The sequence below is a fragment of the Buteo buteo genome, chromosome 11, assembly GCF_964188355.1.
Source record: "Buteo buteo chromosome 11, bButBut1.hap1.1, whole genome shotgun sequence".
In the NCBI taxonomy this organism is placed as follows: Eukaryota; Metazoa; Chordata; class Aves; order Accipitriformes; family Accipitridae; genus Buteo; species Buteo buteo.
In genome coordinates, this window is record NC_134181.1 from 21,393,683 (window position 1) to 21,420,346 (window position 26,664).

Here is a 26,664-nt window from a genome sequence, read left to right on the forward strand (position 1 = left end):
AGCATTGCTCCGGGGCTCCCACACCAGCCGGTACAAAATGGGTTAGCAAAAACCAGCACACAGGCACGGGATGATCCAGATAAACAACACCTTGCAACTGAGACCCAATAAGTAAATGCATTTTTACATTTGTACACAATGGCGTCTTTCCCCTGTGTCGGTACAATGCATGGTGGGGAGGTGCTCGGTCATTTCGAGTCTGGTAGCAAAGCGTGCGATATACGGTACAGCAAATCGCGGGCATCCTGTTTCAGTCTGGGTCAGAACGGATATTTCCTTCATCCACGGAGCCACTTTTACCTAAATAAAACATTCAGCAGCAGCTAAAGTATAGCAACGAAAAGGAAAGTGTTAATCAATAAAGTGCTGGGCTCAATTATGCTGCCTGCATGGGCATGAAATGCAGCAGGAGAGGGGTGAAAGCCCCCGGCTGTCTCCTGCACCACTCTGAATTTCCAAACCCAGGGGGAACACATGCTGCACCCACCCCAAAAAAACTCTCCGGCAACGAGACCGTGCAGCCCTGTTCTCTCTAGCGTCTCTCCGGCGGTCGCTGTAACCAGTCTCGTAGGTGCACTGGCGGGTTTGGGGAGTGCTGTCCCAAGGAGATGCCGCTGGGAAAAGCCGAGGAGCTGGTCTGGTCTGTACCATGCTTTGCCTTTGATAACCCCCTGACTCTTGGGTGTGCTTCGTCCTCACTGCGCCTGCTCTCTCCGCTACCCGGCTCCCGGCTGAGAGATGGCCACGCGACCGGCGTGCGCATCCGGCGTCGGCCTCGCACGCCAAACATCGCCAGCCTCGGCGCCTTCACAGCTTTTCCTCGGCCGTCTGACCTTATCTAGCCAAACAAAGGCCAAAAAATGAGCATTTGAGAGACCAACCAAATTTGGCAGGTATGAAGCTTCTCTTGAACCGAGAAAAAAAAAAACAAAAGAAAAACCGAGTTGAGAGTTGAAAGCAGCAGGGAACATGACACTTGGTTGACTTTGCCGTGAGCTCTTTCCACCACCATAAAACCATGTGGCGGACTTTGCAACTCTCTAACTGGTCTGGTTTTTTCATTCTTCTTATCTCTCTCCTTTCCTGTGTCGTTTTTTTGCATGACCTATAACCAAAAAGCCGACTTCTTGCTGTGCATGCATTTGAACGTATGGCTCTTCTGCTGGCAAGTAGCTAATGTTCTTCTAGAGGCATGAGCTAACATCAGTGGTAGCTGCCTGACTTCTAGTCTGGTTGTTCTTAGATGCCCTTCATTATGTTTTTCCTTTTCACACTATTTCCTCTTCCTTTTTCACTTTTTTTTCCTCTCTGCCAGACACTTCCTGTTGAGCCATCTTTCAAGAACTAAAAAAAACAAAATTAAAAAAATTAAAAGCCCGACAACAGGCAACAACACTAAACCAAGTAACAAAACCAGGCAAAGGTCACAGCAAGGTCATTTCCAAAATTATGTCACCTTGGTGTCTGCTTCCAACTCTAGATTAATTCAAGGATCTACCAGTCCTTGGTTAATGTATCCAACCAGTTATGTGCCACACACACTCAACAAAGTAAAAAAAAAAAAAAAAAAAAAAAAGAAAAAAAATTTAAAAAATTAATGAAAATATTTTAGAAAATCTGCATGAGCTACACGGACACGTAAATCTGATCAAAGGGCAAAAGTAACTCCCCATCCATGCATGGTGCATGATGATTTCTATGAGCTGGGATCCTGTAAATTATACACTATGCAAAATCAAAACAGCTCTGTATAGCTAAATGCCCTTAAGTTACTAACTGTATGTCAAATGTTATAGGGATTGCATCTGTGTATGTATACGTTCAGCTGTATGTATACATAAATTTAGCATCGTATATCATAGATTTTCTTTTTTTGTTTTCCTCCTTAATGTAGTTGTTTTAGATTTCCCTACATACATGTTGAACATCCCCTAGTCACTGTCTTTGGCCTGATGTGATCTCTCCTTTCTATTGCAGAACCGCATGCACGAATCACTGAAGCTTTTTGACAGCATCTGCAACAACAAATGGTTCACAGATACGTCTATCATCCTCTTTCTAAACAAGAAGGACATATTTGAGGAGAAAATTAAGAAATCTCCACTGACTATCTGCTTTCCTGAGTATACAGGTAATGAGAAAGCTGGCTGTACAGGAGTGCATAGCGAAGGGAGGATGGAGCGTTTCCCATCCAAGCTGATACTGTCGTGTATCGCAGGCAACGAGGCTAAAGATGCATACCTAGAGCTCCCATTTGCTTCACTGCAAGTTTTTTTCAATAAATGCCATAGGATCACCGCCACCATGTTTAGTGGTTCACTGAAAGCGTGAGGATGACTTAAACGCAAGTTCTTGGCAGGCAAAAGGCCACCACCACTAATCAGGGCATCTGATCTCTGCCCCACAGGCAGTTTCGATGCAGAGCCAACACCTGCGGGTGTGGGGCTGGCAGCACACTGCCTCAGCCTGTGCCCTGGTTCCCAGCATCGCTCAGGAACACGAACGCTCTTGCAGGTCTCTCAGAAAGATGCAGTGAGCTTAACCGTTACAAACAGGTAACTGGTCTCTGGGAGACCAACACATGGGGTTTGTTAGGGTGTCCTCAGCTGGAGCCCAGCTTTGCTGTTTCATACCCATCACATTCCCCTGTGGGTCCTGGCTGACTGCAGCAAGGATTCCTCTGCAGTTCCCGGCCACCACCCCACTGCCAGGCACCAAGGGGCTGCGAGATCAGCCCTCCAGCTTACAGACAGCAGGTCCCACAGCCTGGCTGCTTCAGCTCAAGCTGTAAATTTTTATCACGTTAGTTTAGCAGGTCCCCAGTTCTGCTCTCAGGCCCACTGACATCAAGCATCTGGACATGGAAATGCTTCCAGTTAAATGCAGATAGAAAATGAGGTGCTTGATTTTCTCATGCACTGGCCACCCAGGCCTCTTAACCCATAGTGCAGACAGAGAAGAGCTACAGCAAGCCATGCCCCAAGCTTGGCTGGGGAGAAGGAGGCCTTAATGATACTTGGAGATCCAAGCCAGAGGCTCTGCAACAGGGCAGCGTGCAAGAAGCCCTCGCTTCTGCTGGCTGCCTGGCATCTGACCTGCTAATGATGAGAATACATCACCCATGCAAAGGCTGCAGCTGCACCCCACCGCTTCCCGCTGCATCTCGCCAGCTTCCACAAACCCTCATTACCATTCTGAGACAGCATAAAAATAAACTTTTATCGTCATGAATTATTTAAGCTCACCGGAGACATCCAGATGAATCAAGCCGACGGACAGAGAAGCAGATCTCTTTGTCAGGAAATGTAGTTGTGAACCGGGAACACCAAGAGTGTCACATTTCTGGGCAGGCCAACAAATTATTAACCAGAGCTTCCTATCTCTGAGCACTTGATTTTTCACTCTGAATAGGCAAAAATGATCCATCATTGCTGCTTTGGGCTGAATGGTCTATGGCCATGGAGCTGAACGACTCCATCTGAATTCAGAAGGACATCTGCAGGCTTCCTCTCTGGGGAAGGTTTGGATGTTTGTCACTACCAACACATTTCAGCCATCTACTTATCTGCTTAGTCCAGACAGAACCAACATATTCCTGACATGTTTGTCTAAAAAGATCTAATAATGGAAATTTCATAGCCTTTACAGTTGAAAGTTCACAGTAATGCCAACCCCAAATTTTTCTGGTTGCAAATTAGATTGCTGCTTGCCCTCTTTTGAATGGCTTGTAGAGCAGCTCATCACCGTCTTCTTTGTAGCAGCGCCTCTATATACTGGAAGATTTTTACCATGCCCTCTTCCTTTTCTCCATGAAGCAAACCTGCACCTTTCACTCATTCCTGATCGCATTTTGTGGACCTGGTTTTGTGGATCTTCACTGAAGTCTCCCAATAACCTCACTCTGAAATAATATCCCTGATGGCAGAGAGACTGGAACAAGAAGGAATGTCATTTTAGATATAACTCTTCCTTGCCAAGCTATCCCAGCCCAAGAAGGGAGTTCAGTGGGGGAGGCAGACCCTCGTACACATGTAGCTAAGCTCTCAGCTGACTACACAGAGGAAAACAAATACAGCTTATTTCTGGAGCACTTCAGCCCCAAGTGAACCAAACCAGTCCTCCCCAAATCTCAGAGTATCCCAAAGATGCTCCAAATTCCTTCGAGGTGCTGTTCTGGAAGCTGGGTGTTATCACAGTGCCAGGGACCCTCCACAGACCTCTTGTCTCTCTCGTACCATTGGAGAGGGCTGGAGGTCTGAAGGCTGAAAGTACTTCCACTGATCCAACAGGGATCTCAATCAGAGGTGAAGAATGTCTCACCCCTAGGCATTCAGCAGCACCATTAAAAGTTGGAAGTTGGCTCATGCTGACATTAAGCCCAGACATTAGACTCAAGCACACACTTAAGCTTGCTCGCCCCTGCTTTGCTGACCACAGCTCAGAGGGTGAAGCCCTCGTGGCCTTGTGAAAGAGCAGCATTATTAGAAAGTTACCCTGGAGTCAAAAAGAATTATTTGATGAAAGCCTATAAATCAAACAAGCGGACTTTCAACGTCACAAGTAGGTTCTACAAAACGCTTTTAATAAAATGAAGTTTCTAATGTCCATTAGTTCTGCTGACAGAGAATTATTAGAAGACTGCGTCCACAAATTTGCTTGCTGTATGCTGAAGCACTGACTGTTTCCAACCCCTTAATTCACTCATGCTTTTAACTAATCCACAATACTTAGCAAAGCAGCAGCAGAATCCAGGGCGTGTTTTAAACCAAGCTGGCGTTAGTGATTCCCTGCTCTCCCAGAAGGAATCCAGCATCTAAATCCTCCTGCCTTTGAACAACTAACTTCCCTTTCATAAAATACCCTCCTGGTTGTGCACAGCATGTGGAACTGTTCCCAAATTCTATACACAGGTCTCTGTGCAAGAACCTGCTCCCAGAAAACATTTTGCTTCTCTTACTGCAAGCATATTCTCAAGTGTCATGGTCTTCATGAGCTTGTGTCTTCAACTAGCAATGCACGTACGTGTAAATGCATGTGATTTCCCAGATCAGCTGCCATCAACCACAGCAAATGAGCAAAGCCCAAGTAAGCTTCTCTCTAGCAGCTGACAACATTTCCCATCAGTAAGGCATCATGGAGGGAGAGGCATCCAAGAGCAGTAGCAGTGTTACCACTGTGGAGCCTTCCAGGGCTTGGGCTGTACTCCAGGCCAGCCAGAGAAACTGAGTTTATCAGAGCTAAGCAAGTGCCCGAGAGGAGCTCTGTGTGTGTGAGCAATGTCAAGGCTGGCCAGGTGAGAAAGGGTCTGCTCTTTTGCGTGACTGCTCTCAAGCTTTTTTAACACAAAACCTGATGGTTAATAAGGTTTAGCACAGACATCTCTATACATCAAACCAGGAAACGCCTCATGGTGTGATTTTAGCCACAGCTCTATCAGAGGGTACTGCAATCCTAATTACTCAAAAAGAGGGGCATTATGTACTAACTTTTCTGAATTTTTTTTTTTTGAGAAAACCTCACCTTGCCCTGTAACGCAGGCTGGATCTTTTCATGTCCTTTTCTGTTAGTGATTCAGGGAAAGGAGGGCACGGTTACCAATACTGCCCTCAGTTCATGGACATTTTAGCTCCTCTTTTCCATCAAAAGCTGAAAATTTAATCAAAAAATCTAAAAGAGGAAAAAAGCTAAGCTTTTCACCAGGTCAAGCACTTACTGCATTCCTGGCAGGTTTCTTCTCTTTTTTGTTACCATGATGTGGAATTTCTTCTGGTTTTCCCATCATAGCCTGTTTAACACTCAGTTCCCTCATCCATTTCATCTCTGTCGACTATAAACAGCAACCCAGAATAAAAATACAGCTGAGCTGACAGTCGGAGAACATCTCCTCCCTTGCAGCAATCCTGGCTGGTAATAGTCCCTGTCCCTGAGACGGAGATGGGGTGGCTGGTTTGCAGCAGTCCCATGCAAGTTCCCTGTGTCCCTACGATGGGGCGCTTGTGGGCACCCTGTGGATTTAGGGTTATAGGATTGCTTTAACCCGCTCTTTTTCCTTTCGTCTCGGCTCTCTTATAGGCCCAAACTCTTTCACGGAAGCAGTGGCTTACATCCAGGCTCAGTACGAGAGCAAGAACAAGTCCCCCAACAAGGAGATCTACACGCACATCACCTGTGCCACCGATACCAACAACATCCAGTTTGTCTTCGACGCCGTCACAGATGTCATCATCGCCAACAACCTGCGGGGATGCGGACTCTACTAAAGCCCTCTCCTCCCCTCTCCTCGCGCCCGCCGGGAGCATCCTCCAGTCCCGCGGACAGGTCCTCTCTCTTTCTTTTTTTTCCTCCTCAGAAGATGATGAGGAAGAAACACGTAAATCCCTCCTCCCATCCCAGACAACTCTGCAGCAAGTTCTGCTTTCCCCAGCCCCGTTTATTTTGGTTTATTTTTGGTTCATTCCCTTGTTGCCTCATTCTACTCCTCCGTTCCAATTCACAGTGCTGTAGAGGGAGCTAACGCGTTTCCCACAAAGTGCTTGTCAACTGCCAAAAGACAAAAATACTGCAGTTTTTTAAAAAAAGAAAAAAAATCAAAGCCTTAAAATACTGGTCAGCAACAGTGTAGTTTGGAACTGAAACTTCTTTTTTTTCTCCTTGAAATTAAGGGATATTTTTAATTCTCCTGGTTATTTATCTTTTTTTTAAAACACTATTCCTTTGGGAAGTGCTAGATACAACATGATCATTTTGAGGGTACCTTACAGCTCCAGTTCCTGTCCCAAAGCTGGAGGGGTCGGTGTTGAACGCAGCCGCCGCAGCTTGGATTTGTATATTCTCCTTTTTTCCAGACAGCTATTTGAACAAGTAAAACAGCCATATTGAGTTCTGCTGGTGTCCGAGTAAGACGGACACAGTAACAAAACCTACTAAGCCTTGTATAAAAGCATTCGTTACCGGTAACAGTTTTACCTCAAGTTTTTCAAACTTAATGTTAAAATTTGTCTAGTGGTTTCAGTAACCCATTTCTTAGGCGCTTCGCTGGATGCCACGGAGCTGCTGAGCTAGGCAGGGCAATGGAAGCTGGGCTCGGACCCCTGGAGCGTAGGCAGCAAGGATGCCCCAGGGATGGTGTCCTGATGGGGACCCTGCGCCCGGGGGCATCCTGGCGAGGATGCCAGCCTGGGTACTCAGCGACCTTTCCCAAAGCACCTCCCAGCCTAAGGGATTTCAGCACGACCAATGCTCCTGCAAACACACAGCATGTCTTTCTAAACTTCGGCCCTGAAATGCTGGAGTGCACCAAAAATATTTAGCCCTGGCTTCTTGTAGGCAGGGTTTGACCTTCAAGTAACTGAAATGCAGAGAGGTGCTTTGGGAAACCTCACCATGCTTGGGTGACAGCAAGGTGTGCAGGAGCCTTGCAGCTCTTTATCGCACCTCGGGCATCTAAATACCCTTGAGAAGCCCAGCCTTGCACTCTGAGCCTCCTCGGCCGAGCAGAAGCAGGTAGCTTGCCTGTGTCATCTCCTGCCTGGGCGTCCAAGAGAGACAGCTCCAGGTTTGGATGCCAGTCAAGTCATCTCTTTACCAGTATCTACAGTGAGAAGGATGGTTTGTACTGGCTAGGTAGTGGCAAGGGAAGGCTCAGGGAGCTGATTTGAGCAAAGTGATAGAGGAGGAAGGAAAAGAGCAAGGGAAGAGAGGGAAGGAAGGGCAGGAGAAAAGGTGTGGAAAGGGCAAAAGTAGTGCCCAGCACAGCAAAATGTGGGGGCACAGAGGGGAGAACGCATCTGGGCTGGGGTATGTGTGGCCATCCATCTGCCATCACCAAGAGCTCCAGGTGCCATTGGGGTGAAGGCAGAGGGGAGTGTGAGAGGTGGGGTGTCACCTCTGGGAGCGTGGAGGGACCCTTAGAAGTCCACCCTGAAAGCTTGTTTGGTGTCTGAGTGAGATGGCCACCTCCAAGGTCCCACTCAGGCATGGTACCTGGTGGCAGGTGGGCAACGCTGATCCCTGCCTCTTCTCTGCCTCTCTTAAAAGTCCACGATCCTGGAAAACGTTGAGTCTTTCCAGGCCAGCCACAAGTTCAACTGTCCTCTCTTGGGAGCCCAGGCCATGGGTGTCTTTCAGGTCTCAGGAGGTCTGAGTTTTCTCCAGTGCCATGCCTGAGAGGGACAATATCTCTTCTCTCACTGTGCCCATGTAGGAGAGATGGTGTGAGAGCAGTCTGAAGCAGCACAGCCCAAAGGAAAGGGGCCAGGTGAGCATCGGTGTGCGGAAGGCAGGGAAAGGAGCAGGTACAGTGGCACAGGACAGAGAGGACCGGCGGAGGTGGTTTGGGAGAGAAGTTGCAGAAGGGAGATGAGGCAGGTTGAGGCAGCAGGGAGGATGGAAAGAGAAGGGCACCTGGGAGCCAGAGGAGGGTCCCCATCAGAGGTTGTGCTCTGCTGGGACAGTGCTCGTGGGACGTCCGTGACAAAACCCCAGTCAGGGATGTGAGGGGGAGCACCCCAGGGCAAACAGGGGAGGCCTGCAGAGGAAAACAAGGTGGCTCTCACCCATCTAACCAGCTCACAGCCCAGCATGGTTGGCAGCTGTGTCAGTAACCCCCTAAATAGCATTACATGATAAAACTGTATTTGGTATTGCACAGTGAGGACCCACTGCGGCTCTGCTGGACACTAACAGCAATAACACCAGGTCTCTGCCTCCCCTGCTCTGGCACAAGTGAGTACCCACCTTTCTCTTCACCATCTCAGCCTTAAAGTACCTCCAGTGCCATCAGCTCCCACAGATTGCTGGCCGGCCAGCAAGGCCAGGAGCCCCTCTCTGCTCCTCACACCACATCCCACCCACACATCTTGTTTTCCCAGGTCCCAGCCCTTCTCCCATCTCCATGTAATGCTGGCACACTCTGCTGTACAACCCTAAACCAAAGGAACACTGAACACAAGGCCTTCGCATGTTGTTGTATTTGGTTTAACTTAGGATTTTCAGAGTCAATGGGAAGGTTTTCCAAAGAAAGGATTCCCAATGGGAAGCACCTGCTCAGTTCTCTGGTTCCTTGGAAGGGACCAGCCGATGGCAAGGGGACGGTGCTTCTGCCACAGGAGGGGCAGGGAATTAGCTGGAGCGATGCAGAGGGATCAGGATGCTCCTGGAGCTTGTCCCATGAGGGTGGCCAAGTCCCACCAGTAACACCTAGCATCCAAATGTGCGTTAAGTGTCAAAATGAGGACTGAAAAGCTGAATGTTAGTTACATTTGGTATGTAAAGTATAGGTAACTAGTAGACCCAGAGTGCAGCACCAGACCTGTGTGCTGTGGTGCGCTGAGGGCTTGCACCGGCAGTGAGGCAAGTCTTATATTAAGCTCTGTCAGAAGAGTTGCAGCAGCAGCACTAGAATTTTGGAGATTTTCTGCTCCCACCCCTTGCTGTGGGTGACATTTTATCCGAGCAAATAAGTAACAGAAGCCATTCCCAGTGAAGGCAGCACCAAGCCAAGGCTTCTGGAGTTCCCAGCATAAAGCACACAGGACTATTTTGGTAAAGACAATTTAAATTAACTCAACCCTCAACTCTGCCAAATGCAGCCGAGTCACCAGTGCCGGCTTGGTGCGCTTGTGCCACGCTCCGGGCCGGGTTCAGGCAGCCTGTGCCCAGCCATGCCAGCTGAGAAGTCCAAACCCCCTCCAGCCCCAGACCCCCCGCAGCTCCATCCAGCTGGTTCCCCGGCACGTTGGTGATAACCAATGGCTGGTGCTCCATGGGGAGAAAAAGAGGAGGAAATATTGACACACAGAGCCTTTTCTTTCATTTTCTTTGGCATTTTGTATGTCTAAAGCTTCATTTCAGCTGCTGCTGCTGACATTCCCTCCCTCACATGAGTGTCATGAGGATTCTCTGACAAAGGCTGGAAACAGCATTTGGAAGACGAAATGCTTCCAGTGTTAAACACTACTATTTCTCCCGCTTGATGGCCATGTATAGATTTTTGTCTCCAGAACGCCTGCCAAAGCATTACTCACCACTGGCTTTCTGCATCCTCCCAAGTCTTTTCTGACAGATGTGCTTTCCGCAGGCAATCTTTTGCCCAGTGCTTTTTCTAAACACCAGCAATCCTTGCAGCAATTGCCTAGAAAGAAGACATTGAAATAAATCGCCTGCTTTCAAAAGCCCTCTTCTTAATAGCCCCTTGGGCTTTGCAATTGCAATGCTCCAAATCCAGACCCTCGGAGGCCCTGAGTTGTGTTTTAGTTTGCAGCCTCCATGCAGCAGGGATGTTGCAACTGGTACAGCTGCATCAGAAATCATACCAGGGCGTGGGGGACATACTTTAAAAGCACAGAATTGAAACAGCTACATATAGACCCTGCTGCCCTTCAAAGCTAACGTGGGAATTTGCAAAAGATGCCCTTTTTGGGATGCAGGAGGTTTTTAATGGCTCAGGTCACTTGTCCAACAGCAGCACCTGAGGGGTGTCATGTTGAAAGCAGCGTTAGCAACTCGCAATGAGCTTCAGACAGCAGCAAAAAGAAAGAAGGAAGCCCCTGGCTTGCTCCATCGGCAATGAGAGCGTACAGTGTGTGGAGCCATGAGACAAAAAAAATGCAAATAGCTTTTTTATTTAAACAACAATTTCAGTGAAAGAGAGAAGCCTGTAGAAGGAAAGCCTTGAAATGAGCCTGTAGCTGAGGCTGCAAGGTTAAGCTGCAGAGCACCGTGCTCCTTGGGAGGATGCAGTAGCTGGGCTTGTTAGGAGAACTAGCAATAAACACATACTGGGAAAGCACATGTTAAAATACAGCCACATATTCCAAAGGCCAGTTTCTTCTTCAGCAAATAGAGTTCACGCTCTCTTTTTTTACGTACGGCCAGAGGAGCCCAGCCGAGCGGCAGGGCAGTGGGACCACTCGGCGAGGCCATCTGGCCCGTCCGTCTGCTAGCACCAGACTGTCCCTGCTGCCCCTGCCCTCCCACGGGGCCCCAGCCAGGTCTAGCGAGGGGTCAGTCGGCTTCCCACCACTGCCATCCCAGAAATTCTTCCAACTATACCTCTCTCAGGAGTTTTGTATGAGAATTAGCTTCTTGCCTTCAGCCAACTTTCCTGGATTGCCAGCCAGCCTGTCCCTCCACAGAGGGGAGAGCATCCTCATGGGGGGGCTGCCGTGCCTCCTCAGTAGATGTGATTTTGTTCTACAGGACACTAAAAGTATTAATGAGAGCAGTCTATACTATAATGTACATTAAAGTGTGTCTGGTGGTTTTAATCTATTGTGGCATGAGCCCAGTGCTTGCCCGCAAGGGAACAGACATTGTTCTCAGTCCAGGAATGCAATCTCCAAGAGGTCAGGATGGGACGTAGAAGATGTCCTTTTGCCAAAACATCCCTGTGTGCCCAGTCGCTGCCACGTAGAGCATTGGGCAGCTCGACAAGGCACGGGGTTCAGCTGCGGGTGGCAGACATCACCCTGGGGCATTTTGCAGTTGATGCTGTAAAAGGGACCAAACCTGCACTGTTAGCCTGTGCAATGTGTCCGAGTCTTTTGTGGCCAAAAAATCTCCTGGAGCCAGGGAGAGTTGTTGAGTTCCTGGGAACAAGGCTGACCATTTGTCAAGTTGATTAGAGAAGCTTAGTACTAGTGTGTTTGTGTCTTTGTCATGGGCCAGGTTTCTCTTCAGGCTTACGACCAAAAACTCCACAACCATTTCCAAGGAGACAAAACCACTTGTTAACAATCTGATGCCAGAAGCGTCAAGGTCAGTAGAGGTAGTGCTGCTGAGCATCATCCCGAACCGCCCAAACCCATCACACACTTGCATCCCCAATGCGCACACGAGAAAGCAGAGACATGGTCCGGGTGGCACAAAAGAGTGGACCGTGGTCCTGCCTCTACCTCCCTGGAGGAAAGAGCAGACAGAAACACTCTCCCAAAGCGCCCCAAGACTTGCATGTACATTATTTCTGAGCTCCTGCGATGACACAAGATAATTGATGCTGACAGATATAGGTACATGACCTATGTAAGATGTTATGCTGAGAACGTGGCTACGGAAAGGGACTTCTCACAGGACCGCTCACGTCTGACCCAGCAGCCTGTGAGATCTTTATTTGTGCTGCAAAGGCTAGCTAGCAAACGCATGCAAGTATGACCCTTAAACACTGATGCGTTAGTAAGAGGAGGAGGACCAAAGCCTCCCAGCTGGCACCCTGCAAGCAGAGGGAGACGGGAGGAAGCTGAACTGGAGACAGGGCAAAACCATCTCCATCTCCCAGAGAGAGCAGATCAGATCTCCACAGGCACCAGGTGCAGCAGACATGGGGAGGAGAGACCCGGGGAGGAGGCGGAGGGCTGGGAGCCAGCACGACGCTCTCTGCCCTGGCCCCTCTCCCACCCGGTGTCTTGGAAATTAATGTCAAGACCAAATCCTGACTGTTCCATAGCACAGGCAAGTGGCTCTGGGTCTAAACCCCTTGCTCCAGGTGGGGAGAGGAGATCACAGCAGGTAACAACATTATTTTCAGCATTGCCTGAGTCTCACCAGCTTTTCCAGTGCTGGAGCAACCCAGTGGCACTGGGCAAGCAAATAGGGTTGTTTAAAGACCAGCCATTGCCCCGTTAAATAGCCCAGTCCCTAATTTAACATCCTCAGCCCTATTCCCCCTACCTCCCTTTCCCCCCTTCGGCTCGACAAGGGACTGGTGACCATCACCCTGCCTCTGGGCTGCCCAGTCCCCACCACATTTCTTCCCGAAGGATCACCGGAGGCTACCGTGATTTTCCTTTTGCTGGTTTCCCACTGAATCATTTCTCCTGCATGTTTGATGGCCCAAACTGTATTAACTGTAATTTTGTATGAAGAGTGACTGTCCATTGGTTTAATAGAGCATTAGTTATTGTAATAATTTATTGGCTGTCGGTAATGTATTTATTAGTTACAAAATGTTAATAAAGTGCCAGCTCTTTTCTAGTGCGAGAGGGTTTTTATTGTGTCTCCCTTGAGCGCGTCCAGCTTCTCAAGCCCGTTATTTACTCTGTGTCTGCTTGATGTACACATGTGTACAACACACACCTATGGTGTCGGTCATCTGCCACAGTCACATTCACCTGCAAATAAGGAATTTGAAAAGGATATAACCAAAAGGTACTTAATTTTATGTAAGTATTTGGTGGGAATCTTTTGCCTTTGTTTTTAAGAACAACGACTTTACCATGGTTTCTGTTTGTTCCTTGTCTTCTTGAAATTACTCTTCCCCTCCTGAAGTCCCTTGCCCCCATGTATCTACGTCAGACCATCCATGCTTCTTCTCCGGCACTGCCAGACCCCGTGCTGACATCTGTCCATCTGCATCCAGCCACCCTTTTGGCACCCATCAGTGGCAATACTCAGCGCAGACAGTGGCACTGGTTGCAAATCTATTACAAGTAGCAAACTTTGCTTTTCTTTTCTGCTGTCTCTTCGCACAAGCCCTGCGAGCATAGAGGCAAAAGAGCCATTTCTGGTTCGATTCAGTAAACGGTGCTTTTATCTCCTCACAGTAACACCGTACTTGGAGCACTGCTCCCTCCCTTTGAAATAACACTTGGGCCAGTTTGTTCTTTTATGTTTACACCAAAGACCTTCCATTATTTGGGGCATGAAATAGAAGCAAAGAACTTGAAGAAAGCAAGAGAAAATTTTCCATAAACCTCAGCAAAGGAAGATTAACCATTATTCCTACTGACTTCACCAATTCCCAGTGATATAACTTCAGCTGGACCCATCCTCAGACACGTATCCTCATACATCCCATCCTGCAGGTCAGACAGAATTACAGGCTAGTTCTGAGAAAAACTAATGGCTCCAAGGGAAAGGATTTTTCTTCATATTTTTTTTATTGAGAATTTTTTAAAATTTCCTCCAGGATGCCATCCTGCCTGGATCTTCTGCACAGGTGTCCAGGGCCCAGAAGTCACCAGGGTTATTTTCCCTGCACTGAGGATTTTCATTTTCCTGGGCACGTGCTTTATTTCAGCTGCTCCTCCACCAACACCATCACTCCCTTATTTAAATATAATACATATATAGGACAACACAAGGGATGAACAAGGAAAAAGCCCACCCGGATACTTTCCATGAAAATCTCAAGACCCAGCAATTTTGCAACAGCCTCAAGTCAAGAGCCACGTCCTTTTGCGGCAGTTTCTGTTTCCCCCATGAATAAGGCTGGTTTGGTTTGTTTTAAAAAAGATAAGGATCAAATGAGGTCCCAAAACTTTGGAAAGCGACTGCTTGGCATCCCTAGCTACTCTTTTTCAAGGAACTGACAGTGTAATCTCAAAGCCTTTCAAGATGAAATCAGACATCTGCTAAATTTTGCATGCAAAAGCTACAGTTGAAGTGTAGCTAATAAAATGACTCACTAATAAAACATTCATGGAAAACTCCAAAATGTGTAATTGGGTCATCATTTCGTTAGGAAACACACGTGTTCTTGCAAATCTTTGCTAAGTCCAAAGCCCCCCCCCCTTGGTGCGCCTCCAAAAAAAAAAAAAAGGTGGCTCTGGGGGGATGTTTGCTGCAGGAGGGTTTCCCACCAGCTGCCGAGCACCCTTGCTGCCCCAGAGCACGTCTTGGCTGCTCTCAGCTTCACACAAGGCTTTTCTACATAGCTGGGTGTCCCTGTGCAAGCAGCAGGCAGCTGAGCCGGGACCCGGGGGGCTGAGCCCCAAGAGGGGGTTGTAAGGGGGGCATGGGGGAGGCCAACAGCTTTGGACTTCACTAAGCCCTGGTTTTGCACCACAAGCTTTGCAAGTTCAGGGAGTAAACCAGGTAGGTATGTGCAATGGAAAAGGCAGACGGACTGCCTAAAACATCTCCCAAAGTTGTCAGTGGAGCAGCAGGGAATGGCTTCATTTATTCTAAGAGCAAGTTAATGATGGAGAAAATTTTTGAGAGCTCCCAGAGAGCCATATCTGGCCTGTCCAGCAGCACCCTCACGCTAACAGCAAGTGCACGCGCCTGCCTGCACAAACACCCCACGGCCACTTGAGTGAAGTGTGAAAATGCTCTACTTGATGGTGCCCTGCGACAACTTGATTCTGCTCAAGACAACCTCACCTCCTCCTCCTTCTCCTGTCCTTCTGTCCACTCTCCACTCCTTTCTGGTAACAACTTTGGTAGTATGGGGGGAAAATGGCTTTATAAGACTTTTGTCCACATGAATGGACAATTAATTTTAAAAAAATTACAGCTGTTAGAGATTTGCCTCTATTTATGCTCCTACTAAAACTCTTCTGTGCTTAAAGTCTCTCTGGAGCAGCCCGCAAGCCGGGAACACTCAGGAGAGCTGCAAGATGGGCTGGCAGAGACACCTGCATTGCTTCCCTCCATGCAGCAGTGCTTGGATTTCTTAGCAGCGACCCGGCCACCGCTGTGGCATTTTCAAAGATGGGCTGAAGACTTTTCCAGGGGCGAAAGGGCCCAGCTGGGACAGGACCTGCCCCAGCCTCTGGGCGATCCCTCAGCACTGGTCTTGCCACAACAGCGCCAACCACTCCGTGCCACCTTCCAGTCAGGTCCATAGGACCGCTCTGAGATGGCCAAAACTGCCTTCATCCCAGTCCCCGCGCCTAGTGCATCCCAGCTGCTGGCTGGTGCTGTCTGTCCATCCTTTATTTAGGCTCTGCAAGTGATGCTTCAGGGGTGCCCAGTCCCTGAAGAGATGCAGGCAAGACCAGAAAGCTACAGCATCCTTTCCCAATTCCTCAGTTTATGCAGGTGATGAGAAAATGGGAGGGGGGGGGGTTGGAGAGTAGGGTGTCTGCTCTTCCTTGAAGCATCAGGTGTCAGCCCTGCTAGAGCAGCCGGCAGAGAGGCTCTGCAGGGATGCACTGAAGGATCAGCTGCATCCTCCAGCCTGGGAGGAGAGCAACACCCTGTTTCCTCCACCTTTGTAACCATCTCGCATTTACCACTGTCTAATTTTTGAGATTTTTTTTTTTTTTTTTTTTTTTGCTTTCTAAACATTTCAATTCAGAATAATGTTCTCCTCTCCTCTAACTCTCTCTTTCTCTTTGCCTTTCTCTCTCCCCTCTCCTCCCTCCATGGTCCCCGTTGCAGAACCGCATGCATGAATCTCTCATGCTCTTCGACTCCATCTGTAACAACAAATTCTTCATCGATACCTCCATCATTCTCTTCCTCAACAAGAAAGACCTATTTGCTGAGAAGATCAAGAAATCACCTCTGACCATCTGCTTCCCTGAATACACAGGTACGTGCCAGGGCTGATGTGGCACAGCCCGGTGTGACGCCCACAACTATGCCGTCGGGGCTGGGGGGCTGCGTCTCGCCCCAGAGGTGGGCAGGGTGGGGATGGAGGAGACAGGGCGCCTTTGGGTCAGGGATGGGGTGGGGTGGGGGGGCAGCAAAAACACTGCCCACCTTTGAGAGCCATAGCACAGCTCCAGCACCCTGGAGTTGTCCTGCATGCTGTCAATTCTTGTGGCAAAGGTGCACGACCAGCTAATGGGACAAAGAGATGATGGTCAAGATGGTCAAGATGGTCAAGATGGTCAAGATGGTCAAGATGAGTTGAAACAAACAGATGAGTTTTAATGAGTTTGGCCACAGAGAGCTGTGGAAAGGAGAAGCCTTGGTGAAAGCCGACCGCCTGCCACTTGAGCCATCCTGTTTGCTGATGGTTCCTGAGAAGCTCCTGCTACAGGAGCAGAGATGTGTGGTCCTCCAAGCTGTATCTCCCATTTGTGCCCTCCCAGAAGGACTTTTGCACAAGGTACAGTTGGGGAAGGAAAGAGCCCCTTTACAGCAGGATCTGTGAAACCACAAGAGAATGATACGTTTTTAAGTGAAACCAACATGGCTTGTGGAATAGAACAAAAACTAAGAAAATGGGGTAAGAATAGATATCCCTTCTGAATTTTCTAAGGGGAAGAAAATAATCCATTCAGATTCAGAAGCTCCAGCATCCCCTACAAATACTTGAATGTCTCCGAACCATTTTGCCGAGAGCACACCCACCCTGGACGCCGGACCCTGGGGACAAGGGAGTCCCCCAGCAAGACAGCACCCATTTGCCTACAGCATAAGTGCACTAGCATTTCCACTGGAGGTTTTTAGTCTTCTCCATCACAAAAGCAGCAGTGATTTTTTCCCAGCCGCCTGGTGGGACATCCCAAACTGTCCCACATGGAGTTGTTACGGCACATCCCAGCTACCCCAGGGAGGGGGACAGCCCAGTAGCACCGGGCCACCTCCCCTCTCCTTCGGCCACCCGCTGCATCAGGAAGGAGGGGAACCAGCAAGCTGGAAAAGGAAAATAAATCTCCAGATAATAGCAGCTCTTCCAAAGGCGATTTCAGGGGCGTAATTCAGGCTTTGTGGCTTCCTGCAAGGGGCCAGGCACAGCCACTCTCGCTGCTGTAAGCAGCTTAATGCAATAATGCACATTTTTTGGCTCAAACATCTGGCCCCTCTCCAGCCGGCTTTACAAAAGCAAACCTCCCCGGTCAGCTGAGCAAACAGGCAATGACGGCGCATCCTCAAGTGGCTCCTGCCCCCACCTCACCCATCCCAGAGCCCAGGGTGAGCCCCCCCCCATAGCCCAGGCGTCACCCTGCCCGCACGCACAAGGGCTCATCCCTGCTAAGGGGGCACAGCCAACACCCATCGGCGACGTTGGAGCAGCCACCACCTCTCCCCCTGCCTGCCTGGCCAGGGGGCCACCAGGCCCCCCAGCCTTTCTCCCGCCCCCCCAGCTCCCTTGGGATGGGCACTGCGGGACACACCACAGGGACTCACCAGAGCAGCGGCGATGCCAGGAGGAGCATTCCTCAAGCACGGCTTGGCTGGGTGCAGCTGGGGGCTGCTGCCCTTTCCGGGGGGGGGGGGGGGGGAAGCAAAAAGGGGATCGGGCGGGGAGGGCAAAGCAGCAACACCTGGGGAGGGAGGAGGCTCCTACAGAGCCCAGGTGCTCTGCGATTTGGGGGAAAAGAAGGGGGGAATGGGGCGCAAAAGGGTAGGTGGGGGAGGAAAGGAGAGAGGTGGGAGGGGGGAAAGGGCCGAATGGACCCTGCTGAGGGGTGAATTGGGGGGGAAAAGTGGAAAATAAATAGGTTTTACCTGTGTTTTCTTAGAAATAAAGCACTTTGCAAGCAGTGGGGGGCCAGGTGCGTGGTGGGAGGGTGGTGGCCCGTGGCCCTGACGCCCCCCGCTCTGTCCCCCCCCACCTCTGCCCGCAGGTCCCAACACCTATGAGGATGCAGCCGCCTACATCCAAGCACAATTCGAAAGCAAAAACCGCTCCCCCAACAAGGAGATTTACTGCCACATGACGTGCGCCACAGACACGAACAACATCCAGGTGGTATTTGACGCTGTCACTGACATCATCATTGCCAACAACCTGCGGGGCTGCGGCTTGTACTGACCCCTGCGGCGCAAAGCAACTTCTTTGGTGGCGGTCCCGGCGCCAGGAGAGAAAAGAAACAAAAAAAACAAAACAAAAAAAAAAAAACAAAAACAAAAACAACGCAACCACACACAGACACACACAGACACACGTGCGCGCGGGGGAAAAAAAAAGGCGAAACAAAACAAACAAAAAAACAGATCGAATGAGAGAAAAAAAATCGTAATCATAATCATGCAAGTTGGTAAATAAAAAGGCATAAGGAAAAATTATATATATACGTATATATATATATAAAAAAAAATCCACCACCCACACCCACAAACCTGAGTTTGTCTGAAGGAGCTGTGGGCAGACCCCATTCCCCTGGCAGGCTCCAGCCCTCCCTCGCACCGTCCCCCGGTGTCACAGCTTGGGGGGAACCCTGGGGCTGGGAGGGCTCTGCCCAGCCCCACCACCCCAGCAGCTCCCGGAGGCATCCCCCCTGCAGGGCACTGGTACCCAGCTGGGGGGGGCAAAGGGGCATCTCCCAGGGTTGCCCCACGGCAAAAGCGGGGCTGGATCCTGCCCGTGCCCCTGCCGTGGCCGTGCTGGTGCTCTTGAGCAGGGGGAAGGCTTCTCCTCCCATGAGTTATTTGACCATGGGGTTTTATTTTTTAATTATTATTATAATAATTAATTACAGTGGGTTGGGGTTTTTTTAAATTATTGTTGTTGTTGTTATTATTATTATTATTAATTATTATTATTTGCAGCATGGGGAAGGCTGGGCTGCCCCGCCTGACTCTGACCCCACCGCTGCCCCCAGCCTGGGCGAGCTGCTGCCTCCAGAAACTAGAAGATACTTTTGTTTTAAAAAAAAAACGGAGGGGAAAAAATTTAAAACTCCCCCCTGGCCATAGATTGTAGCCAAAAAGGGAAACAACAACCGCAGTAGCAACAGGAAGATCTTTTCCCACGTCCCATCCTGGCTGTTTCGGGAGGAAGGCTGCGGTGGGAGCGTCCGCCCGCCACTCCCTCTCTGGGGTTTGGGGGTTTTGGGGTTAGATTTTGTTGAATTCCCACCCTGCTTTAGGCCAAAGCCCTCACTAGCTGGGAGCCGGTGGGTTTTTTTCCCCCATTTTCTCTCCCTCCTGGTTTAACAACTCCCTGCTCCGAGTCGCCGCTCACTCTCCAGGTTCGTATCCAAAAGCCCAGCTCAGTCACCCCGGACAGGCTTCCTCCCCTGACCCCCTCCTGCGGGGCCGATCGGGGGGTGTCAGGGAGGGTTATACATACATATATTTTATTTTATCTTCTTTTTTTGTTTCTTTAGGGTATTTTTTTTTGTTGGCTTTTTTGTTTGGTTTTTATTCATTTTTAACTCTTTCCAGTGAACGCTTTTTTGTGCTGCTTTTTTCTTGCCCACCTCCTGCCCCAGTCCTCTCTCCCTTTTAGTGAGTGGTGTTTTTTCTCTCTCATGTGGGGATGTTTGTGCTGAAAAAAAAAAAGAAAAAAAAAAGAAAAAAAATTAAAAAACAAACTTTAAAAAAAAGCAATTACAATAATTTAAAAATTTTAAAAACACACACAAAACCACAAAAAATAATTTAAAAAAAAAACAAAAATCGAATGTAGTGTTTACATTGAAGCCACCGTTTTCATGACCAATCCTTCATCATTTCTACTTTGATTAGTAACCAGACATCTTCACGGTTTCACTTTTACGAGTTACCTTTGCTGAAGAAAAGCAGTCACACCTGTTTAAAAGAAAATGAATAAATAAAGAGGAAGCTAAAAAAAAAATAAAAATATTATATATATATATATATAAAGCGCCAGGTCTTTCTAAGCCTTTCTATTACCAATCAGTGAGGTTTCTGTGATATATTACACACTGCCAATCTCTTTCTCTGACTAATGGAAAAATTCATGTGTAGCTCAATAAAGAGAATGTTTGTCTGTACCCCGGGCTCTCCCCTCCCGCGCCTCCGCCTGCTTCTTTCCCCCCTGCGCCTGCCTGCCTCCTTCTTAAGGGAGGGAGAAAAAAATACTAAAAGTCACATCTTGGGGGGGCTTTGCTGCCAGCAGGCAGGAGGGGCTGAGCTAAGAATTGGGTGCAAATCTTGGGAAGGTGGTGCGTGGAACCCTTTCCAGATGGCTCAGGTTGCTTCAGAACACCACCAGGAGCAAAAATTCCCCCCCCTCCCCAACCCCCCCTGAGCAAGAAAATAGTTTCCTTTCTTTTGGGAATGCAAAGATAGACATCAGGGTGAGTCCTTCAGTTTGAGGCAACATCAGAAACCCCACAAGAGGCGAGTTTTTCCCCCTAAGACAGAGGGGAAGGTTTTCCAAGAAAGTTAAGATTTTCTCCCTGCTGCAGGAGGAATTTGAGGTTTGTTTGGGGGTTTTGGTGGGGTTTTTTTGGATTCTCCTTAATCCCGGGACCCCTGGCTCCTGTAGACGCTGGCGTTGGGCACCGTGATGGCAGCTGGGCCACCCGAGAGCCGGTTGCCCCTTGGTGCAGCTCTGGCACAGGGCTGGTTTCTCGGCACCGCACTCGCTGTCCCCTCCCGAGCCGCAGGGACGCTTCCAAACCCCGTGGGACCACACAGCCCACCAGCAAACCCCTAGGGAAGGTTATCCAAACAGCCAGGACCCCCCACCTCGGCTTTACGCCGGACCACCCACCGAATGTCGCACACCACCAGCCCGCAGAAGGGAAGGCTGGTTAGAAAAGCCGCTGTCACACAGTGGCATCTCCTGACCAACGTGGTTTCTTCGAGGTTCCTGCTGTTCACAGCGATCCAGAAGTGGCTCGTATTGGGGCTGGGGAAGTCAATCCGGCTTCTCCTCGGATGACCTCCCTTTCCAGGGATGCTGGAGCCAGCCAAGAGGCCACCACTGGTCTGTGGGCTCCTCCGCACAAACCAGCCTTTCATGGCTGAAGGAGGTCATTTTGCAAGTGCTGCAGGCAAGGATGCCATCCAGCGGCTGGCCAGGGCCCGCTCCCGAGGGAGCAAAGGGAAAAGCTGCCGGGAAAAGGTCAGGAATCCAACCAGAGGAGAAGGTAAGACCAGAAGGAAGAGCCCAAGAGTCTCCAAAACATCCCCAGCCCTCCTCGGTTTAGTTCCAGGAGCCTCCCTCCACCCATGCATGCCGAGCAGCCCCTTTACTCCTCTCTATTGCAGCCCCAGCAATTGCAGGATCTTGGGCAAGAGGGGTTTAGGCAGGACAGGCTCGCAGCATCTTCTCCTTCCCTACTGATCTGCTGCTGGGCGGAGGACTGGGTTCCACAGCAGGGTCCCTCAGCTTGCAGAGAGAGGGCCAGTGGCCAAGAAGAGCTGCTTTACCAGTGCCTTCCCAGGTCCTTCTATTGTAGCGGTGCAATTTGGGGTGGCCAAGACGCCACACAGCTCACAGAGCACCAGAAGTAGGGGGAGGTGGTTTGCGCACCACTGCTGGCCAGCTAATCCCTGGGGAACCAGGGGCTCTTCACCTTCTGTCTTTGAAGAGGAGGGAGGAAACCTCTTCAGGGCATCGCGCTCCCTCCCCTGGAAGGTGGGCAGCCTGGGAGAGGACGTGCCAAGGCGGTGGAGATCTTGCAAGTCCAAAGCTAGGTCAAAATCTGTCCCGGCTGCAGGCATCTCCTCTGCTAAGATGAAGCTGGGGTCATTTTGCATCATCGTGTACAAAATGCATCATCACATTCAAAATCTCCCAGGAATGCAGCAAGGAGGAGGAACTCAAGGAAACCCAGAGCTCCTGAGGAGGATTTCTGTGCCGTCTTCTCTCCTGTCTGCACTCCCAGGGGTACGTCAACTCTGCTGCTTGAATGAAGACCCAAACTCTGTACTGTTCACATGTACAACAGCTCTCACCCCTTCCAGAGCTGCCAGGCCGTTCAAAATTCCACTTTATTTTTACAGTCCCTCCAGACACTATTTCTCTTCCATTTCCATGTTCACAGCATGACTGAATTCCAGTAGCAATTACTGCTCTGCAACTCAAGGGTTGGGAAAACGTTCCTACACCTGGTGTCAGGCAGCTGAGCTCCCCTTCACCATGACAGAAAGGGGGAACCAAAGGGGACCAAAGTGCAGGCACTACATTTACAAACCAAACGCACGCCAGGAATATGAGAAGTCACACTACAGAAATTTCCAACACTGACCAAGATTTTATTTTATTTTTTAACAATAAAAACAAAACAGCTGTGCTCTGAGCAAAACCAAAGATCTCAAAAAAATTCTTTGAAGTTTACTAATAGCATTGCAAGGTAAGGCTTCCCAAAGAGTTTTGAAATATTGAAATAAATTATTTTCACCTAAACATCGATGCAACTCCTTTCATTAAATTCACCTTCAAATGTCCTAAAAACCAACAGTAAAAAAAGTTACCAACAATTCTAGATAATACTGGGCTCCTTCTAAAGGACAGTGATACTAGAACTCACTCTTCAGAAGTTTAAAAATTAAGTCACTGCCATGTAAAATTCAACTATGCAAGCTAGCATTGGTGGCTCCAAGTGGATCTCGTGTCAAAAGTTCTTTAGAAAAATCAGAAGTTAGCAGGTTGGGCTGCAGCCAGCCTAAGGCCCAGCTGCCCCAACTCCTCCAGTCTTGCTGAATAAACTCGCGGTGAAGTTGTGGGGTTAAAAATGAAATAAAAAGCAAGATATTGGAGCTATCTCCATGAAGTCCCAACCATGTTGCTCTGGAGTCCAGAACAGGCAGGTTTTTCTATCGTACTCCCTTGGCTTATGGTAATACTGAATCGCAGGGGCTGTAACCTTGCCTTACACCCCCTCTTCTTCACTTGATTCCCCTCAGTCTCTCACTCATTTCTGGCCATAAAAGGCAAAGGAAAATAGTGCACGCCTGGGGAGTGAACAGAGCCAGACATCTGCCAGTGCAGAAGAGCCCAGCAACAGTAAATGAACTATTTTATGCTGGAACTGATGTGAATCGGTGCTTTGCTGCACAATTCATGAATTCAGTTTTCTCTGTGTTATGTAGCTAGACAACGTCCATCCAGCCTAAGAACTGACTTTCCAGCAATGCTACCCTAGCCCTTCATGCCGGTCTATGTAATGCCCTTCACTGTTGACACGAACAGGGACTGAAGAGTGGGCGCCTGCTCATCTAATGCAGGGTTTGCTGCAAATTTCTAAGCTTTCTTCCCTCTTGGAGTAACTCTCCCTGATCTTGAGCTGAACATGCCAGTGCCCTTCGCGACCTACACCCACAGCTGCCAATTCGGAACACTCTTTCCCCAGCCTCTCCTGTGCAGTCAGCCTAATACCTCATGCTAGCTGCAGAAATCATGCCCGTGGTTTAGAAATTGCCTTTTGTTTGTGGAGGGGATCAACATCACATAGAAAATATTACAAAAAAGGTTAATTTGTCAGCTGTCCAAACATTATTAGACCACATGCTTTATACAGCAGAGAGGCAGCCAGCTCACTCGGCAGCAGAGCTAGCTGAACTCTGAAGACACTTTCTTGCTGGTATAGAAAGCGCGGGGGGTGGGGGTTGTATTTAATTTATTTATTCAACATTGCTCACGAGGAGGAGGAAGGAGGGGCAACGAGCGCTAAGAGTTTTGCTGCATCTGAAGTCTCCGTTCAGCGGCAGCAGCGAGTGTCCTGCGACGCAGGGTGACGGGATCCGCAGATGCTCCCTCAGGCGGAGGAGAGGGCTTCTCTGTAGTCAACTCCTCATCAGAGGTTTTGTTTAAATAACGCCTGCAAGAGGAAAAAGGAAAAGATGGGTAAGCAGAGCCCACCTCATTTTGGCTCTGGAAAATACTTCACTGGTCCATTCATGAAGTAAGGGAGGGTGCAAGGCACACCAAAAGCAAGAAAATACCTTGATAAAAGCGCACACAAGCTACATACTCAAAAAAACCCAAAAGCCCATATAACCTACAATAGACTTTGCAGAGTTGGTAGAAGCTCTTAGTTTTTGTGCAAGATCCTCAGGCCTGTGGGAGAGAGCCAGTTCTAAAGGTGTGGGCTCTACTTTTACCTCAGAGCAATTCACCGAGACTGCAGGTAAGTCACTGAATCTCTACGTCCCTGTTATTCTACCACTTGTTAAGACGCTGGCAGTGTCTACCATACAAAGTCACTCACTGATGGCAACAAGTAAGCATTTGACAGAAGGGGCACTAGGACTGCAAAGCGTGAGGGAAGGCAAAAATACAAGGAAGCAGCTGCCAGAGTTGACATCCCAATGAATTTTTACACCTGGTGACAAAATACAGCAGTCTGCAATTCCACAGCTCTTCAATGCAGGAAGGGAACCAGTAAAGCAGAAAAACAAAAATACTTTGTCTCCCTAAATGACGTTTTTTGAACATCAAGGAAAAATTACTCTAGGAGCAAGCCTATTTATAGATGAACTCTTAAAAGGTGTCATAGCCCCAGTTATTTTTATGAAGGCATTTCAGTGTGGAAAAAAAAAAAAAAAAGAATGTAGGTAGCCTGGTAACACCAAAGGATGCATAACTCAGTGTAGTTTTTGTAGACCCTTTCAGTAGTCTCCCTGTGATACGAAGGAAGGGACAACATTTCTGACAAACACTGAAAAGTTTTCTCTACATCACTAAAGCACTTTTTATTCTCTATCAGCAACTGGATGCTAGTAAAGCTCACCAACATGACTGGAATGCATGATGTGAAAAAAGTTAAATTCTACCTCTAACACCTATTACTAGTTGGGCTAAAAGAAACGGTTAAAAGTTGGCCACTCTTTCTTCAGCAGCATTGACTTGCTGGTCACAAGCTCCTCTGGCGTGCTTTAGTAAATGGTCATCTGTCAACTCTATGCTGCTTTGTGCTTAAGACATTCGTTCTGTATCTGGAAAGAGTGGTGCTTGACAGTAATTTCAGCTGTAACAGCACAGGCACTGCGGGCTGACACCTATGCCATGAGACAAGCTAAAGATGACTAGAGGACTCAACACAAGTAATGTGTTCTCAGGACAGGCTTAGACTAAAGCCCATTGAAGCTGGAGAAACCTCCTCTGATTTCAAAGAGCTTTGGCTCAACCACTTAGGAAGCTGTGTACACATTGGGACACGTGACACTATTTCAGAATTGGGTTTATCAGTGATGGTTGTCTTAACCAGGATCCTGAGCCTGCTGTAGCAGATGTATTCATTCCTCCTACTACTTTTTGCATCAATCCAGACTCTCAGTGGTCATAATCCATTTGAAACCCATTCTGGGGGACTACAACCGAGTGGCCGGGCTGGAGTTTTAGGAAGGAACATACTTTCGAGCTTGCTGCAACAAGTCCTCCTTCCGCTGAACCAACATACGCTGCCTTTCATCCGCTGACTTTGAAAAGCGACTTCCCCTGGCCTCAAAATCTTCTGCTTCACTAGGCTCTGCTTCCATTTCGCTGAATTCCACCATTTCTTCCAGTCTTGAGTTGAGTTCAAGTGGCACTCTCTCAGTCTAAAAGGAAAAAAGTCATTAAGTCTTTGCAAAATTTGCTATCAGGGTTTCTTTGCATCAAATCAACAAGCTACAAAGAACTGTCATTTTTGGAGCCATTGGAAGAAACTAGACTTTCACCTGCTGTACCCAATTCCCTTGGGCTCCTTCGAAAACCCCAGCCAAAATACAGAACAAAGCTATTTCAAAACATGTTCAAAGAGCCTGTATTCTATAACGCTGTATCTTTTATGCCATGTTTGAAAGTAATCTCAAAGACAAACATTAATTACTCATAATTAATGCTCTATGAAAATGGGGCATTTGAAATAGATTCTGCAGCTGACTTAACAAGCAATGCAACAGTAAAGAGTGAAAAAGCAGAAATCCATATACTAAGGAATGAATAGCAAATGTATTTGCCAAGAGGATGTGTGCTTGAGAAGGGAATTTATGAGGCTTCGGTTCACCAGGTGCTGCAGCACCCAAATTATCATGTATTTGGGCTGCCGGAGCAAGGCTGGCAACTGTCCCAAGCATGGCCTGTCGATAAAAGAAGCTGGCAGCCCTGCACATAGTACCTCTTCACCCTTGACAGCTGGCTGACAACACTAATGTGAAAATTGAGCCGATGAATGATGACGCTGGTGAACTAGCATAGGTGAAACAGCCTATCCTGATCACATCCTGTCATATATTATCAGATCAGCTCTACGATGGAAAAGAAAGACATTACTAAGCATGGTAGCGTCAAGAAACAAATCACCTCAATGAAGGGCTTAAGGCTTTAGCCATCATTTGGTATCCCAGAGGATTACTCACACAAGG

At 48.6% G+C, this 26,664-nt stretch overlaps 2 protein-coding genes across 5 annotated transcripts in view; one reads left to right on the forward strand and one right to left on the reverse strand.

Moving 5' to 3' along the window:
- Positions 1 to 20,570, forward strand: part of GNAO1 (G protein subunit alpha o1) — a 149,049-nt gene extending 128,479 nt beyond the window's left edge. For 2 of the 3 annotated variants that reach the window (XM_075040355.1, XM_075040357.1), the window contains 2 exons: positions 1,978 to 2,131; positions 6,073 to 6,801. In XM_075040355.1, the coding sequence (XP_074896456.1) occupies positions 1,978 to 2,131; positions 6,073 to 6,260 (342 nt within the window). In that variant the 3' untranslated portion in view covers positions 6,261 to 6,801. Of the gene's footprint in view, positions 1 to 1,977; positions 2,132 to 6,072; positions 6,802 to 16,101; positions 16,256 to 18,242 lie in introns of those variants that run through there. The other variant, XM_075040356.1, reaches the window with a different exon arrangement.
- A 1,981-nt stretch (positions 20,571 to 22,551) lies between these two features.
- Positions 22,552 to 26,664, reverse strand: part of AMFR (autocrine motility factor receptor) — a 30,437-nt gene continuing 26,324 nt past the window's right edge. For both annotated transcript variants that reach the window (XM_075040358.1, XM_075040359.1), the window contains exons 13-14: positions 25,673 to 25,857; positions 22,552 to 24,137 (exon numbers count right to left, since the gene is read on the reverse strand). In XM_075040358.1, coding sequence (XP_074896459.1) covers positions 23,987 to 24,137; positions 25,673 to 25,857 — 336 coding nt within the window. In that variant the 3' untranslated portion in view covers positions 22,552 to 23,986. The remainder of the gene's footprint in view (positions 24,138 to 25,672; positions 25,858 to 26,664) is intronic.